General features: G+C 32.9%; 1 protein-coding gene across 7 annotated transcripts in view; it reads right to left on the reverse strand.

Moving 5' to 3' along the window:
- Positions 1-19447, reverse strand: part of LOC126744245 (sodium bicarbonate cotransporter 3) — a 40513-nt gene that overhangs the window by 6088 nt on the left and 14978 nt on the right. For 5 of the 7 annotated variants that reach the window (XR_007663088.1, XM_050451613.1, XM_050451612.1 and 2 more), the window contains 14 exons: positions 15012-15174; positions 14814-14950; positions 14667-14753; positions 12293-12364; positions 11759-12052; positions 8803-9067; positions 6872-7065; positions 6343-6444; positions 5912-6279; positions 4917-5066; positions 4525-4860; positions 4339-4466; positions 1515-1716; positions 1224-1454 (listed from right to left, as the gene is read on the reverse strand). Coding sequence is in view for 6 of the 7 variants with exons in the window: in XM_050451613.1 (XP_050307570.1) it covers positions 1224-1454; positions 1515-1716; positions 4339-4466; positions 4525-4860; positions 4917-5066; positions 5912-6279; positions 6343-6444; positions 6872-7065; positions 8803-9067; positions 11759-12052; positions 12293-12364; positions 14667-14753; positions 14814-14950; positions 15012-15174 (2729 nt within the window). In the remaining variant the exon portion in view is untranslated. The remainder of the gene's footprint in view (positions 1-1223; positions 1455-1514; positions 1717-4338; positions 4467-4524; positions 4861-4916; positions 5067-5911; positions 6280-6342; positions 6445-6871; positions 7066-8802; positions 9068-11758; positions 12053-12292; positions 12365-14666; positions 14754-14813; positions 14951-15011; positions 15175-19447) is intronic. The other 2 variants (XM_050451617.1, XM_050451616.1) reach the window with 2 other exon arrangements.

A 19447-nucleotide genomic window follows, 5' to 3' on the forward strand; every position in this document is an offset into this window, starting at 1 on the left:
ATCAATATCTGCAAACTAATCACTGCACTAGCGATTAAAAAAAAAAGACGTAAAGTGGATGAGAAAAATGAAACTACTATGAACGTCAAAGAAAAAACTAAAAATTTATTAAAACATAAACATGTAACAATACCGTTCGAAAAAAACATAAACAAACGTGTCTTAATATCATAATAATATTTGTATAAGTTCTACAAGCTACTGTCACAAAAATACTATTCGGTTTTTGTTTTTTTTGTTTTCATATGGAATGTGTAAATTGTAAAAAGTTACGAATGTTCTTATTGTGTCAAAAAATAGCTACTACAGTTCATTCAGAACCAACAGGCCAGACATGAATGAACAAACTCCTAATTCTGGTTAGTTTGGCCTCTTGATTGTAAATGGACTATAGGTACGATTTTGCTTACAGTCTAAATAATCTACGTGTTTATTGCACTGTTGTCTTAATAATGTTTTGTAAACAAAAAATTAACCTAACTATTGGGATTACGAAATAAAAAGGGGTGCTCTCTAAGGGCGAAAATTGAAGCTTTTACTGTCATTTCTGTCAGCAAGTTAGGGCGATGATTTAATGGGCTATAGTTTCAAAAACAAAGGAAATATTTCCATATTTATGGATATTTAAGAATGAAAAATGTGTTTTTTTTAACTGCTCTAAAAGCTTCGAATTTTGCTCGCTAGAAGTCACTTTCTTTCGTAATCCCAAGAACTAAATAAGCGTTCAATAAATATGAACTAATAAAAGTGATTTATGAAGACTCATTGAATATTTGTCATTTATATAAATAAAACTAAATAAATTAGCAATTATTTTGGGTTTGGCACTAAAACAGTAATTAACACAAAAAAAAGAAAACTAATTAAAATTATAATATTGCATAACCCTAGGACCAAATTAAAAACTAAATGATCACAAAATTGATAAACCTAAAAAAAATCAGAATTTTTCTAACGTTCCCCCTATACATTTATTCAGACCTCGTTGATCAATAAAACCAGAGGTTCATTTTAAGACCAAGTTATAGAGTGAGGATCTATTTTTTGAATTTGAAGACGAATTAAGAATGAGGTTTTCCAGGAAAGTTAGAAAAATTTGCTCCCCAGTTTAATCAAGCAATAGTTTCCTTCTCGCTAATAGCGCATGCTTGATACTGATTCTTCTCCCTAGGAGCCAACTCTGGCCCCAAAAAGAACCTTTTAAACTTCCCGCCGAAGCCCACCTTTTGATCTTTCAACAGCTGATGTCTCCTCGTGACCTCCGGCATCAGATCGTCCAGGATCTTAAGCTCACGACGCGTAAATATCCAGTCGAGGGACTTCCGGATGCCGATCATCACCACCAGCATAAGTGGGAACAGGATCGAGGTGGAACTGAAAGATTTGATCGACCAGAGGCAGATCAGGCAGGCGAGCTGGATCAAGGTGAACAAATGGACCCTTTTGATTGGAACCTGAAAAAGAATATTGGAAATGTGCAAGTTTAATAAAGGAGACGAAGTCGCAACCCTTACTTGTCTCAGGAACATGTAGTCGGGTTGATATTTGTTCGGCATGAACATGATCAGGATCCTCTCGAAGAACTGGAGACCTTTAAGTGATGACACGCCCATGTATAGGAATACTCCGAACAGTACTGGCATAGGAATATGGCCCAGCATTGGCGTAAGGAATACGGAGAGTCCGATTGTCAAGAAGATTAGAATATGTGTTACCCTAAAAAAAATTGTTAATAATTAAAACAGGGTAAATTTCCTTAAAGGGACATCCTTGAGATTAACAGATATAGCATTTTTATTCCTAATGCTTTTAAAAAAATTGTGGCATGGCAATACCGCAAGCATAAGCGAAATGTCATCTTGTTAAAGTCAAACGTCTTTTTGTGTTTAAATTCCGCTTTTGTGGGGTTCTGTCACGAACTTATAAATATACCTGGGCTGCTAATGCATATGGCCACGATACCCAAAAATGACCACTGCATGGTGGCCGCCATTTTTATAGGGTTTGTGTCCTTTTGATGTTGGTCACTCCGAAAATTTTTAAGTAGAAAATCCTTTATAATTTTTAAAATTTTGCATTTTTTTACTTCATCCTCACTTTTTTATCAATAAAAACATTCGATGTAAAAATTTTCAAAAAAAAATTGCTTTTTAGACGTTTCCTTAACTTTAACGGACCCTGACTTCTATTTAAAGCATACTATATTATAAATAAATAATAATAATAATAATAATACTTCTTTATTTGCTCAAATACATCCAACAGCTTAGCATCGTCAAAAGCTATAGACTGTCAAACGCCAATAATACAGTGCACAAAGGGAGACATTAATCTATCAGAGTTTTACCTACATAACATAGCAAATAAAAAAAAACAGATTAAACAAAATACAATTTTGGTTCGCATCAGAAATGCTCACAAGTATGTATGAAACATTTGTTATACAGGTATGAAAGTATAGTATTCGATAAATTTTGATAGACTAGGTTAAAGACTATTGTAGAATTCGTCCAATGAGTATGGACAGATCTCCAAAATCAGGTTTTTCGTTACTTGCTTAAATCTATTTAAATGTAGTTGTTTTGTGGTTTCGGGTATTGAATTAAAAAGTTTTATGGCATTAGTCATATAGCCCTTATGGGTCAGACTAAGCCTGTGTTGTGGAAGTAAAAGATTTCCCCCATGTCTGGTGTCATATAAGTGCCTACTATTTACTGTGCTAAATCTAAAAGAGTATGTTCTGGCAAACATCAGACATTGGTGAATGTATAGGCCAGGCATTGTCATGATTTTTAAATTTTTGAATAAAGGTCTACAACTATCTGTTGGTTTTTTGTTTTCTAGAATTCTGAGTGCCGATTTTTGCAACTTAAATGCTCTCTGCCAGTCAGCCGAGTTACCCCAAAATAACAGTCCATATGGCAACTTTGATTGAAAAAGTCCCATATACGCCGTTGTACATACTACTGGAGGCGCCAATTGAACAATTCTCCGCAATAGAAAAAGAACCGACGAGAGTTTTTTTGCCAGATCTATTATATGGTTCTTCCATGATAATTTATTATCTAGATAAACACCCAGAAATTTGATCGCGTCTATTCTCTGATGTCTTTCCCTTAAAGAGAAATTAACCACCTCTGTTTTATTTAGATTCAAGCATAGATTATTGTAAGTAAACCATAATTTTAACTTGTGAAGAGTTGCACTAGTTTCATTCTGTAGGGAAATCAGATCTGAATGCTGACTGAGAAGAGTTGTGTCATCCGCATATTGTACAGATATCACCTCTGAGAAGTGGGCGGGTAATTCATTTACATAAAGTAAAAACAGAAGAGGACCCAAGATTGATCCTTGAGGCACCCCTGTTGTTATTCGAAGTATGGAGGATGTTCTTCCTCCACAAGTCACCATCTGCTGACGCTCACAAAGGTAGGACTGGATAAGTTCCAGGCAAATACCCCGGATACCATAAAAAACCAACTTGCTCAACAAAATATTATGCGAGACACAGTCGAACGCTTTTGAGAGGTCGCAGAAAATTGCACTCGCGTTATATATATAAATAATAGTTATTATGTAAATATTTTTTTACGACGTCACTGATAGTGATTCCTTGTGTCGGTGGCATCAACAATGGGATCGAGCGGCGTTGCCATGCCATTACCTTTTTCTTTAAAATACATTATCTACATTCATTTAACATTGAACATCGGCTTCATTAAAGAGTATCTTATCATAGTTTATTTCAAAAAATATTTAATATTTTATTGAAGAGGAATGGTAGTATTGTTTTGTGTCTGTCAAATTAAGTGACAAGCTTTTAGCACGGTATTCTACTTCTATGCTTTCAATGTTCTAAGTACCGAAGGGTCAATGTCACTTCTGTCATATACTGTCAGATTTCTTTGAAGGAGGTAAATCTTCCAAAAAAATTGTTTTTGTAAATTTATTGTTGCAGTCGAATCAAGCAAATAGAAGAAAAGAGAAGTATACCAGGACGAAATAAAAAAAAGAAACTAAAGGAGGATAGAAGCAGAGATAACAAGTCAAGGGGAAGAAATAAAATAAGAAGAGTATTTAAAGAAAGAGTCTAATTTTTACGAAAATCGGTGTGGGAAATTAGGCAAGTTAATTGAGGCGAATTTTGATTTTAACCTAAATCCAAATCAGCGTCAATGATTTGGATAACGGATATCCGCCAACCGTTGAAACCACTGAGTTTATAAAAATGATTAAAGATACATTAACTATTTGGGATTAAAAACTCTTTCTTATGTTGCAGTTTTCATAAAAAGTGCGTTTTTCGAATATGGCCTAATAAGTATAGTAATCGATTACCGTTGTTCTCGCACCCCTAAAAATTGCGGTTTCTCCCCGGGGGCGGCACATTCCGACTCCAGTTTCAGGGAGTTCACGTGGTTAATTGAGAGGACGGTGGCGGCTACGAACCATGGCAAACCCATAACCTAAAAAAACATACCGAAATATAAAAAACTACCCCCTCGCAAGCATAGTTCAACTTACCGAGCAGATTTGTATAAGTATTGCTAAGACAAACAGGTCCAAATGGTACCCGCAACCCTTTTTCAACTTAAACTCTTTGCGGTTGACGATAACACAAGTGATTTGCTGATCCATGAATATCAGGATGGTGCCTAATAAAGCCGGAGCTAACGCTAGAATGATCGAATAAAAAGGGTTGCGTCCAAACGGGGGTATAATCCACCCTCTGCTCGGTAAAGTTGGTTTAAATTCGTGTGGTACTTGCAGTTTAGGAGTGGGTATGTTGGACCAAAAGTCCAATAAAGTCATGGAAACTATTGCTATGATCACTGCGAAGTCGCTTATAAATTGACGAACCTAAAAATTATTCAAATTATTAATTTTTTTTTGGGATTTATATATTGTTTTAATACCTTCGAGGGAAAAAATAGGGCATTCTTAAAATCCTTAAGCTCCACCGACAACAAAAACGTACCGATAAATAGCAGAATTGACATCAAAAACACGTCCGGGGCGTATGGGGGATTAGTACATCCATAACCCACCAAAGTCCCATTTAATTTCTAGAAAAAAATATCACACTCACTTCAGTCCTTAAGTTCATTCTATTCATTTTATCAATGACTAACAGGTGAAAATGTCATTGCATAGAGTTTTAAAAACTGGTCAGCCACCTTATCTGCGTCAGTTATTTAACTGTGGTCGATAAAACCGCGATACAAGGCATATAAATAATTTCTTAATTCCGCAACATAAAACTGCGGATTTCCAAAAATCATTCAGTTACTATTAAGTTATGGGATGAACTAGCGCACGAAATAAAAACACAAACATATAAATTTACATTTATAAAGAGTGTTAAAAGTAACTTATTGACCAAACAAAGAAATATCTTGTGATTTATATATTTTGGTTTTTTGTGTATTTCTTGTTATATTATTATAAGTACAAATATTTATTTTATAAAAAATAAAAATTGAATCTCCCCATTATTTTTTAATCGAATGTGTATGTGATTGAATTGATCTGTGTATCACAGGTTATTGCTTTGATTAAATCTATTATAGATTTCTAATTAATACAATACAAATTGGGTGCATCTACGGTTTCTTTTAGCTTTTTAAGTGAAATAATTTAAGAGAACTGAGTACTCCGTGTATTCATACATAAAAGTTTTTTGGATTTTATTTTATTTTATAAGTATAAAATTTTTGTATTAGACACTTTTATATTGCTGAAAATAGTATATTTATACTTTTAACGAGTCGCATCCCGCAGATATATCGACATCTTTCTGGTGTTGCATGTATCTGTGTATCGGTTTTTTATAATCGCGATGCTTTCCTTATTTGTCCATCTTCGAAGAATTGATAAGAAGAATTTTTTTTCATTATCCAGTCATACGTACATTGCAAATAGTTTTATTAAACGAGGTCCAGTTGGCAATTTCCGGATGTTCCACCTGCACCGAATCGTTAACCAGACAAGAACATTCAAAAGAAAAATTCAACGATCCAGAGGTGTTTATCGGGAAATTCTTCCCGATCAGTAACACGTTCTCCACCGCTTTATAAATGAAAATAAAAGCGATCAAAGTGGCGAAGTTCTCCTCGGTGAATCGGGTGATGTAACAGACGAGGGCACTCGCATCGATCGCCACCAGGATCAATAAGATCACCGTTATCCAGGTTCCTATCCAGAACCGGAAACTCATGTAGTCCCAGTCCATTCTGGTGCAAAAGTCGTAGACTATTGTTTCGAATACTAAGACTGGACCTAGAATTAGGTTTGGTTTAGAATTTATAGAGAGGGGTTATTGGGAGGTGAAGATATTGTTACCTGTCGAGCCTAGAATGGTTAAAGGTTGTCCTGAAAAGAATCCATAACCCATTCCGCATACGAAGCCGGCTACAAGGGATTCCATTGCCGCCATATGTTTGCCTGGAAAAGATGTTTTATATCATGCTGACAAGGAAAGAGGAAAATAAGAAAGCCTGACGAGAGCAAACGAAGAAGGGCAGAAAATACAAGAAGATGAATAACATAATTGAAGAGAATGTCTATTTTCTGTAAAAAAGAAGCAAACGAGAGAAGGAGGAAAGAAATAATGTATAATTGAAAGAATACTTTTACAATTGAATAAAACTAATTTATTGGAAAAATATGAGACGAATAGAAGAATGATTAAAGGGAAAAAAGAGGAGTTAAACATAAAAAAATGGAAACAGGTAACGTGAAATAAAAGAAACATTAAAAATCCTTTTTACAAAAAAAAAATAACAGAGAAGAAAAAGAGTGAGGGAGAAAATTTGAAAAAAGTAAAGAAAAGATTAAGGAAAATCATTAAAAAACTGAATTTATAATATACCTGTTGCTTCCGCCAAGAGTCCGCCAAAAGTAATAATCGGCGATAAACAAGCAAAATATAAAAATATCCAGCTGGCAACGCACTGTAAGGCGATCGCATCCTTAAAATCCGACCAGTACCAAGGGATTTTCCTTTTAAGGTCGTTCTTAAGTCCCCCAAAAAGTACGCCAGTCCTGGCCAGTCCAGATTCCTCCCTAAAACCCCCAGTCATCATTATAAACCCACTATTAAAATCCATACAAGGAGAAAATTACACTCAAAGTCAAAGTCTCATAAATGCAGTGTCTATATTTGTTATGGCTTCATCAGACCTAAATTATATACAGTGCGTCTTCAAAAGTTAAGTCTAAATTTATTAGAAATTAAGCGATGGGTTTTTTGCAAAAACGCTCGGACCTGTCGATTTTTATTTCAAGTTGCGCTTTTTTCTAAATAAAATTTGTACATACAGTTGTTCAAAAATAAATTTTGACCATCAACTTCAACTTTTTTTCAAACGAAAGCACCTTTTTTTATTTAATTTTTAAATTTCGCGCAGAATTCTACGTATGTTTCGTGCATCAGGTCCCATATCTAAAGTCAACAGTTTTCGAAAAAAACATGACCGAATTTTGAATTTTATTGAAGGTCGCACCTTATCTCTGAGAATTTTTATAAACAGAGCAAAATTCCATTAATTCGTGTTTTTTTAATTTTGGTTGGTGACCGTGTATTTTCTTTCATATAAATGGAATGACAGTTGTATGAAAGTTGCGGATTTAACAATGGTGATGTTAAGGCAACGAGAAAAAATAGAAATTTTACTCAAAGAGAAGCTACTCAACTATTTAATTAAATCCATCCTAGTCGTCCTCCGATATGTCAAAAGGTGGTGAGTAGAATAGAGGCTAAATTTAGAGAATTCGGTCATGTTAGAGAGCTACCAAAATCTAGTCATCCTGCTCGAAATTAAAATAAACAACTTGACGTTTTGCTTCTTTTGGAAGAAAATCCAAGCACTCTTAAGTAATAATTTAGTAGTAAATGTTTTTTGACAAAGCCACGTTCTATTTGAATGGTTGTGTGGACAGACAAAATTGTCGATATTGAGCAACAGACAATCCGCATTGGATGATGGAGATAAATACCCAGTACCTTCAAAAACAAAATGTGTGCTGTAAATAGTGCGCGGAAGAGTAATGCGTCCATTTTTCTTTGAACAGACTGTAACGGGACAAGTGTATTTCGATGTTCTCTAATTTTAATTAGTTCCATCATTACTAGCTTTATTTCTAAATCCATTGCGCACAGGGTATACTGACGAAGAAATAGTTTTTAGGCTCCTCTGCACTATACATTTTTTAAAACTTTGCCCATTTGGTGGATAGAAAGGAGAGGACTCATCGAATGGCCTGCTAGGTCGCCTGACCTAACACCAATGGACTTTTTTATGGGGATATCTCAATTCGAATGTATTTGTTAATAGGCCAAATAATCAAGACGACTTGAAAGAGATGATTCGCAGGCAAGTGCGCGCCGTAACTCGTGAAATGACTGAAATTGTGCAAAGAGAATTTATTAATCAATCGCCTTGGATATGTGTAAAAAATTAATAAGATTTTAGTAATATCATAGAATAACCAGACAAATCCTCAAAAAAATTCTCTCGTTAGCCTATGGTAATATTTAGTGTTTGAAGGTTTACATTTTAGTCATTAACGATACACAATCTTATATATTATATTTTTATTTTAACTATATGTCACCATAAGTGTTTTTTTAGTGTGTATCATTGTAATTTGTTTTTCTTGTAAATTAGTGTTTAACCAAGCTATTTCTTTTTAATTTAGGTCTGATGATACCGTAAGGCGAAACGAGTTACCCAACAAAGAGACGCTGCATTTATGAGACTTTGACTTTAAAGTCTCCTTGCGAATAATCTTTCTACACACCTTAACTTCTGCTCCTCCTCTTCCTCGTCGAAATCTTCGGGCACCTTTTCGGGTGGTTTTTTTCTATTGTCCTGCGAGGGTACCGCCGCGGGTGGTTCTATCCTTATGGCGGGATCCCACTCGCCTGGAGGCAGTACCGTTACCGCATCCAGGAACTCGTCCACGCCCGCTAACAAATGACCTCGATTTCTCGCCTTGTATGCCACTTCATGGAATACCTCATCTGACATTAGGGTGGCCATCGCCCTACCGATTTCGTGATATCCTAAGGTATGTTTAATATTAATAATGACAATAAATCGTTTATACATAAGGCAATTTAAAAAAGATTTATTTTGTTAAAAAAATTACATACTTTTCTTTCTTTATTTTTGAGTCCAAAATGAATCATTCATCATACCAAATGGATAACCTTAAAAATTATATCACGAAATACACAGGTATGTTACATTCTAACACAGTAAATATTTCTGGGTAGAAATTCAGAAAAAGTCAATTTTTGACGTTTTTTTTGGGCTTAAAATTGATCACCGCTTGTTTGATTTTTGATTTGTTCGTAATAGTTTTTGTCTATTGATTGTAGGCTTATAATTTATTGAACGGTCTAAGTTGGTCTTGATGCTTGCTGTTTATTCATTTTCTGGTGCGAAAATATCAAATATATTTATTAGAAAATTATTTGGGAGGAGTAGGCGACCTTTTGTTAACTGTTGGTAAATAAATCACGTTTTCAAATAGAGTAACCTGTAAAAACGCGTTAAACAATTCTCTATCAATATTTTAGAGATTTCGTGACATAAAATCAAGTCTACCTTTAGATTTACGACTAAAACTTATTTTTTATGATTTGTTCTGTTTTTTACCAGGAATCCAATACTAAAAGAAAATGTTTCATATTCCCAATAGTTTTCAAGAAAATGAAGGAAAACTGCTAAAGGGTTTTTCTCAATTTTCTAAAAAATCCTTCAGGATGGGAATTATTTTTCTATTACATCTAATGCGCATTGAAATTCCAAACAACTTTTATTCCATAAATTTTTTTCTCCAACCAATAGTTTTTCAGAAAAAAAAATAAAAACCATAATTATGAACATTTTCCCATGGGTATGTACCCCATAATTAAATTTTTCGGGAAAATCGGGTATAACTTTTTCCAGTTACGTTTTTCAAGAAAGTTTTATGTGACTTATTTTATGTTTTTTTTTAAATTAATTTTTATAAAAACATTTTTTTAGCAATTTTTCACTCAATAATTTTCCAAATTTTCAAAAATCTTCTATTACGACTAACTCCTTTATTTTTTAGTTTACGAATAAATATTATTCTTATAATATAATATCTTTAATTAAGAAACCAATAGCGATCCGAGTTTAAATTAATTAATTAGGCAATAAATTATTCCAGGCAGTTAAGGCTGAATCTTAATTGAAATGATTCAACTGCCTGGAATTGTAAAATCAGTTTTTTATATTAACGTGAATTAAAAATTAATTAATTAATTAATTATTACGGGCAGTTGAAGCTTAGTCTTTATTAAGATGCTTCAACTGCCTGGAATTGTAAATTCAATTTTTCACCTTAACGTCAATTAAAAATTAATGAATCAATTCATTATTCCAGGCAATTAATATTAAATCCTAATTAAAATGCCCCAATTGCCTGGAATTGTAAAATAATTTTTTAACTTGAACGTCAACTAAAAGTTACTTAATTAATCAATCTAGGTAGTTGAAGCATAGTCTTAATTAAAATACTATAACTGTCTGGAATTGTATAATCAATCTTTTACTTTAACGTCAATTAAAAATTAATGAATTAATTCATTATTCTAGGCAATTGATATTCACACCTAATTAAAATGCCTCAATTACCTACTTGTCTAGTTATGGTGCAATACGTCAAGAAATGATCAGAAATTTCGAAATCGCTAACATATGAAATCAAAATTAAATCTAGAAGTGCAGATGATGTCCCTATAACTCTTGTAATCTGCCCTAGAACTTGTTGCAAATTTAAAGATTCTATACAATTAATTAAAACATAGATATTTATTATACAGTGTCTCCATTAAGTACTACCTTCCTCCATTGTGGCTGTATTTTTGAAGCAAAAAAAATATTATTTTTGCTTTTTGAAAAAAACTAGTTTTTTAAATTATTACAGGGTATTTACAAAAGATGTGGCAGAAGGATTTTATTTGTTTTTAATATAAATATTTGATTTTCTGATTCTGCGTCAAAACTTAAGCAATTTGATTTATTACATGTAATAGTTTAATCAAGTAGTTTTTGAATTAGAGACCGTTGAAAATCGACTTTTTTCAATTTTAAGAGGCTATAAATTTTTAACTGTTCGTTATAGGATCTCTTATATCCATCTTAACTTTTTAAGATCTATCTCATGACATAATTTTTTAAGGATTAAATTGGATAAATGGTCAAAAAAATCCAAGCTTTTCAAATTTTTTCTTTAATTGCCAACGTTTCGACCTATATTAGGCCTTCTTCAGGGTACTACAAAATTAAAAAAAAAAAAAGACATAATTTTGTTAGCCACGTTAAACATGAAGTTTTTTTGACATTTGACTTAAGGAAAAAAACAAGTGACAGTAGCATTTTTTTAGTAAAAAAATCAGATAGGAATGTACAAATTTTATCCTATGAAAAGTAGTTATGGCTCTGTAGCCTCTGAAAGTTGATTTTTTTTTTAACTGTCTCTAATTCAAAAACTACTTAATTAATGTATGACATGTATGACTTTAAATTTGTTAGAGTTTTACGAAGAATTTAAAAATCAAATAATATATAAGATCATTCGTTAAAAAAAAAAAACAAAAATTGCCACGATTTCTTCTGCTTCAAAAATATAACCACAATGGAGGAAGGAAGTACTAAATTGTCACACTGTATAAAATATAATGGATGAATTAGTTTTGATTATCAAGTAATTGACTGACCTGAGGTGGAATTGGTGGGCCCCAATAATATAAACATAAATCTAGTGGGTACTGGTACTTCAGTGAGGTCTCCGAGTACTTGTGCCGTATTGAGCCTTATAAAGGCCGACAAAGGCTTTTCCAGAAAATCCACCTCTCCTACCAGGATATTGCTCGCTTCAGCTCCTGGAGGAATTTTCTTCATAAATGCCAAATTGTGCTGCGGGAGGTCATTGGATAGGTCCGAACTGCTCGTGTTCCTACTGATCGATACGTTACTGGCACTTTTTAGGATCCTTACGGGCTTCTCATGACCTAAATCGGTAAAATCGGAGTGAATTTTTGAATAAACATACAATGGAGGCGTGCAAAAACTCTCACTTTCACATGCGGGGTTATTTAAGCCTGCAAGCGTTTTGACCCCGAATCGGGATTCTGGATAAGCTACGATTGCAACCGGGAAGGTGTATAAGGGGGCACTACTGAAATAAAAATAGCCGGAAATTATTACAAAAAAAAAGACAGGTGGAATATTATTTTAATTGAATATTTTACCCTGTCCGGGGACATTTAGGAATTTTCCAAAGTCCGGTTTGCCTGACTGTTCGGAAAGGCTCTGTTCTTCAACTGAAAAAATTCAGAAATAAGACAAAACACACTTCGTAGGAATCTGAGAAAAACCGTAAAATAAATTAGTAGTCCGCATGCTGTGTCTTTATAATAAACTGAGTGAGACGGGTGCGACAGTAAAGAGAGTAAAAAAAAATAATTGAGGCCAATCAAAAAGTACCTTTGGCATGCACGTGATGCCGCAAGGTTAACCACGTGGTGAATCCCTGCACGTGTTCCGTAAATTCAGCTACAAAAAGAACATCAAATTTTTTTTTAAAGATTATCATAGATAACTTTAAAGGACGTGACGGACGTTTATGATTGAATTAACGCTCGGTTTGACCTATAAAAAAAAGCTCCCCAAGGAGTTTTAATTAAATTTTAAAAGGGGCTTTTTTGAGTTATAAAATAAAAATAGAATATGCATTAGTTATGGAGGAAAATGAAAGAGAGATATGATTTGTAATGGGCGTGACGAAGAAGAAAAGTGTAAACGAGAAAATGATAAAATGAGTTTACTGTAACGACTGTGAAGTATTTCTTTCATCTCGCCTTTATAATGCATTATAAATGGAATCCGAAATAGTAACTTTTGAAACCTCTTTTTCTGCTTCACTTTGTTTTTTTGTTCTTAAAAGTTTTCTTATTACTCTTCTATTTTTGACTTCTTGGGTATTTATCACTTAATTACTCTCTTCCTACTTTTCCACTCTTTTTGCTTTTCGCTATTTTTTCTTATTTTTTCTGTTAATTATTTGTCACTTTTTTCTGAATGTCTATAGTTTTGGAGAAGAGAATTGTGGTAGGGTAATACTATCATACCAATCGTTTTATTTGTTTATTAACGTTCTGTTTCTTATGTTACCTTTCATCTTTCCTAATACTCTCTCTTCTATCTTTTTTTTTGTTTACCATGCAAATGATTTATTTAGCTACTTCTTTCAGAATTTTTTCCTGATTGCTCTTGAGGTCCAGAAACATAGTTACTGCCTGGACAAAACTAAAATTCTTTCCTCAGTTTACTCAAAAACTACGCATGTTCACAAAAAAACTCATAAGACACTTTTTAAAGGGAATTTAGTTTCCTTTCATTTAATATATACTTCAATTTCTTTTTATATTAAAAATCAGGAAAATAGCGCTTTTTAATTTATTCTTCAAGGCAGTTGAGGTTCAGAAATAATTACCGTCTGGAAAAACTAAACAATGCCTTTTCCAGGCGGTTTAAGTTCAGCATAAAATGCTTTCTTCAGACCGTTACTCTCAAAGCTTCTACTACATTTCAATTGCCCGAAAAAAAAGCTACAGGGGGTCAAATTTACTGTCTTGCTAATTACTATGTCTCACACAACACCCTGTATTTCTCCTTAAGGGATGAATTTACCAAAATGAAGTTAATAAAGGAAATTTAATGAGCTTTGCAGTGGTAGCAAATATCTTAAAATAGATCTCGTAATAAGGGAGCTACAGCGGTTGAATTTATGGTACTTTAATTACTGATCCTCATGGAACACCTTGTATATTTCCTCAAGGAATGGATGTATGAAAATTTATGTAGGGTTAGTAAATGAAGGTAATTTAATGAGCTTTCCCGTGGTATCTAACTTTTTTGAATAGACTCAATTTCCTGAAAGTAATAAGTTGATTCTTCCAAGCAGTTGTGGTCCAGAGACATGCTGGAAAAACCAACATATGTCTTTTCTAGGCTGTTTGTCACAGTCTAGCATGAACTGCTCTCTTTAGACAGTCATTGAGGAAAATTTAGAACTATCATCATAACTCCTAAGCGATTAAGTCTAATTGGAACAAGCTGTTTTTCCCATTTTACTCAAAAACTGTGCAACTTTCAAAGAAAAGTCATAAGATGCTTTTTAAAGAGAATTTAGTTTCCTTTCATTTAATATGCATTACAATTCCCTTTTATATTTCTCCGTATAAATATCATTAAAAATTTTATGGGCTTTCTTCTCCTTCTTTATCTTTTCTTGACTTGTAAAGTTTCCTCTTTCTTTGGTTTATTGTTAATAATATTCGTTACTGGTGATTAATGAAACCCGTGGTGATAAATGAAAGAAAAAGTGGGGTCAATTAATTTGAAGAAAAACAAGGGAGAGAACGATGACAAGGTTAATATAAAATTATAGAAAAGGAGAAAAAAAAAAGAAATCTGCCATTTTCTCAACATAACCTGGAAACTCTAGCTGAATATGAATTAATAATAATTTTTGTATAATATTAGTAGTAGCCCTAAACAACGTTAGTAAAGGCCCCAAGCTTCCCCAATAAACCATCACCAAAACCAAAATTGAACCCTAACCTGAAACTAAACTATTAGACCCATTTTTTTCAATGTTATTTCTCGGTCTCTTTTTCTTTGTTGGTACACTAACGCAAGTGAAACAGCCTAAAAGTCATATAATAATTGTCCTTAACTCTATTTGATTCTTATATAACCGTTACATACTCTTTGACGTGGAGTGATTCCTTCCGATTTCCTGTAAAGACCTGATGAACGGCAATCCGTGCTTATGCCTCTGGTGCTGATGTCTGTGACGTTTCAGGAGAGCCTCTTTCACTTTTTCCCTCTTGGTAAAATCTAATCTGATTAAATAGGTTTTTACGTGTTATACTGTAATTTTTTGTTTGTTTTAAATGTACTTACTTGTTATTATTAACCATATTATCGATGACTAAATCGGCAATTTGTTCTATGGATGAGGCATCCATATCCAAAATGACCGTTCCGTTCAGGATTAAGCTGCGAAGTTCGAATAGGGAGTGTAGGGAGAGGGTGGCTACGTGCGGTTTAGACCAACGATTTCCACCTTAAATTAAACTCGAATTAAAAAAATATATTGATGGGATTTAATTATTCTTTTTTTTATTTGTCTACAGTTGGCCGAAGAGTCTACGAGCATTTTTTCATTTTGCAAAGATTGTCTTTTATTTAATATTCGGTTTTTTTCTTTCTGTTTGTCTCACCCCGTTAATTTATTTAACGTTTATATCATGTTAATTTTATCATTGATACGATCATAAAAAAATGATGGGTGGGTGTATATTTATGGGCGGCGCCCACCTTATTGTCAAATCGCGTTATAAAATCTGTGTTGGGTGATGATTTTTCGAAATTAACGTGAAAAAACGACAAATAGAGATAATTTATGACGTAACTTAATTATATAATAATGTTATTTTTTTATTCGAAAATTCGGGTCGAAAATATTTATTTTTCATTGCTTTTAAGTCATTAAAAAATTCTAATAACTAAAAATGAATTAATTATTGTGAAAGATAAAGAAGAAATTATTGATTTTTTTATTCAAATATTAAGAAACAGGAAGAAAAAATACGCAGGGAATAATAGAAAATCTGCTGACATTTATTGTAATTTTTTTTCTGAAATTTTAGTAAAAAATTAAGAATTTTAACTTTTCTTTAAAAAACTAAATAAATGAAAAGTAAATTGATTTTGTTTATTTGTTCTTAAAATACCTCGCCATTGCAAAAATTTACTTTTATTTACAAAAAAAAAGTGACTTTTTTAAATAACTTTTAAAATTTAATTTTTAATTTTTTTTTAACCAAAAATTGTTATTAGTATTTATATATTTTTTTTAATTTAAAATACTATAAAATACAAATTCTCTTAAAAGTTAAATGTTAAAAAATACATTTTTTTCGAATAAATCGTGTTTTTTTTTTAATTTTTCATTATCTGGAAAAAACACTATTTTTTTTTCTCTCTTAATCTCGTTCTCATCTCAATTTTTTGTCTATACTTCTTGTCTAGGGAAAGATTTTTCTTTCAGGTGAATTTGAGGTTTTCCTATATAATAACAGTGTAGAAACGTTATGTTTTATAGGGTGGGGGTAATAGAAAATTTAGGATAAACAAGTTGCCCTTCATCACTATCTTAAGTAGATTTTTGGCCATTTTATCGGTTTCTACCGCGTTTTTGTTCAATTGCGTCCTAAATTAACTGGAAATTATTTTTTTTACGTAAATATGTGCACTGCAGACGTGGCACATAATTTTATTACGATCGCTCATGATACTTGTAAAATAGATTTTAAGGTAAAAAATAGGGTAAAAAGTGTTTTTTTTTATTTGAATTTCATATTTACTTTTAATTTATGTCCTGTAGTACAAGTACCTTGAAATATCAATTTTCTTACAAATTTCTTTAAAAAGTATAATTACATTACGACAGTCCTCGGTTCTTGAGTTTAAGAGGAGGAGATTTTTAGGTCGAAAATTGGAAAAGTGAATATTTTTCCATTACATTCTGAATTACCTAGAAATGCTATTTTAGAGAGATGAAACATGAATCCATTATGATCAGCCATGATTCTTGACATCTAAAATGAATTCCAAGGAAGGTTTCTACCGCATTTCACTTTTAAATTGTGCCTTGAATTACCTGGAAATAATGATTTTCTTACGTAATTACGTGTTCTGCAGACGTAAAGCATAATTCCATTATGATCGGCCTTAATGATTGGGTCTAAAATCAGTCAGTTGATCAAAAAAGACCGAAAAGTGTGCTCTACAAACGATTCCATTACGATTCTTCGGTCTAAGATGGATTTTTAAAATAATAATAATTGATAATTCATCCGTAGTTTTCCGACCTTACTACATGAGCTTTTATATGTCTGACTATGTTTTCACTGCCATACATTGCCGCCAATTCAGCATTATGGCGTCTTTTCCACACTCCTGTTATTTCATCTCTATTGGATCCAAGCATCATTCAAACACAAAAAGTAGTACACATTCAATCACAATAAATACTACCAGACGAATTATTGCCCGGTACAAAGTAAGTTTGGATTGTCTCTTTAGCACTTTAGATGTCAATGAGACAGTATAACGCCCTGGCATTTCTCGGCATTATTCGTGCCGAGATATCAATTTCTACTTGATTGTCATCCGTGATTACCGCTCCTAGGTACTTCAATTCCTTAACCGCTTTGGAGTTGAACACATTAATAAGGGTTATACATGGATTCTGTGCCTATGTCATCAGAAAAAGCCAACAGCAAATGTCAATCTTGATGCATAAAACCTTCCGTTAGTTCTGACGCTATTCTGCTAACCGCACCATCCAAGGCGATTTCTTTGCGAACTTTTCTGGAATTCGATTGGGATTCGTTTTTGGCATTATGGCTGTACCAAATTTTCTCACACTTACAGGCCTAATACCTTTGTATTACGAAAACAAACAAAAAATGGATAACTTATGTGAACTAAGGCAGGTTACTGGTGACGATATTGGGATTGTTATTCGTAATATAAAGTCGAATGCATCTGGTGCTGATAGAATGTCGCTAGAAATGATTAAGCTGTGTGAATTAGCCATAACTCCGTACTTGTTACATATATTTAATACTTGTATTTTAACTTGGAATTTCCTTCCATCCAGGTGCATCGGATATTGGTAAAACCACGGCTTTGGTTCTCTTGGATTACAGCAAGGCATTTGACACCATTGATCATCGAATGTTATATGCAAAATTGTCTTACTTGTGTTTAGATGCCACTGTGGTATTTTTTAGGAGCTACTTGAGCAATCGGTTTCAAGCTGTTGACATTTATAACAACATCTCATCATTTTTGCCGCTGGAGTCCCACAAGGCTCCATTATTGGATCTTTATTATTTATTCTGTATACTAGAGATATTGGACAAGCAATTAAAACATCTTGTGTACAGCAATATGCCGATGACACTCAATTGTATACCAGTTTTGACAAGGAAGAACTACCTGCATCTATAGAAAAATTTAATAACGATTTAAAATCCATATATTCTTACTCAGCTAACAATGGACTAAAATAAAATCTTAGTAAATCGGCAATTATGTTTTTTGGGCCTAACAAGGACTGGCTTAAGGATAATGTTATAATAACTTTAAATAATATACCATTGCCAAATGTAGATAAATACAACAATTTAGGTATAATTGTTGATGACAGCCTAAAGTTTAAAAGTCAGGTTGTGAAGGTGGTCCAAAAATCTTTCTGTGCATTGAAACATTTGTACAAGATTGGGGAAATTATTAACACACACCTGAAAATAAAGTTAACCGAATCGCTTGGAACGGAATTGGCTCTTTATTAATAGAAATTCAAAATACCACCTTCAAAAAATACAAAATGCTTGTGTACGGTTCATTTTTGGGGTAAGTGTAAGAGAATATATCACTTCAAAATATTGGGAACTTGGTTGGTTGAAAATATGCGATCGTCAGAGGTATCACCTGAGTTGCCTAGCAAAACGGTTACTTGATAGTTCCTGTTCAGGCTCTCTGTTTAATAAGCTTAATAAAAGACATACTCTTCATAACAGATACACGCGCTTTATTTGATGTTCTTAGAACTTTTCCAAAATTTGTTTTCCTATTTGTTACCTAAGTTAGCCAACACTGATATTTTTCGCAAACTGTATGACCTACCATTTTTAACATTTAAGAAAAAATATAAGCAACATTTACTTAGCCAAGTTTAAATTGTTAGTTGGTAAAAGCAATATACTTACGCCATAGAATGTCAAAATTTTTAGTGATTTTATAAAATGTCATTCCTACGCTTGTGTTACCTTCTGTATACCTTTATAATTACAAAAGTATCATTACTTAGTTATTATCTTAAGTTGCCAATATTTTGTATGTATGCTCGGTTAATAACAGCTATGCTGAACTTCGCCGAGTTAAAAATAAAGGCCTATTACTATAATTATTATTATTATTATTTTAATACAGTGATGATCTGAAAGGGCGATTTTTGAGGTCAAATGCTGGTAAGTTGTTTTATGCGCTCAACAATTTTGAAATTTTTACGCAATACTTAAATGAATAACAACCGGGATAGGGTGTCTCCTTGTCTGAGTCTTCATGTTACACTGAACGGCGTTGATCTTCTGTTTCCTACTCTTACTTGTGCGCACGGGTTGGTTACGTATTGCTATTAATTTCTTTGGTATGTCTATCTTTAACATGACTAGCCATAACCTGGTGGACATCCCGGTTGTACTTCCAGTTCTTGTATTAAATTTGTCTGATTTAAAATATTTAAACTATTGTTGACCTCCCAG

The sequence above is a fragment of the Anthonomus grandis genome, chromosome 13 (assembly GCF_022605725.1).
Source record: "Anthonomus grandis grandis chromosome 13, icAntGran1.3, whole genome shotgun sequence".
NCBI classification, from domain to species: Eukaryota; Metazoa; Arthropoda; class Insecta; order Coleoptera; family Curculionidae; genus Anthonomus; species Anthonomus grandis.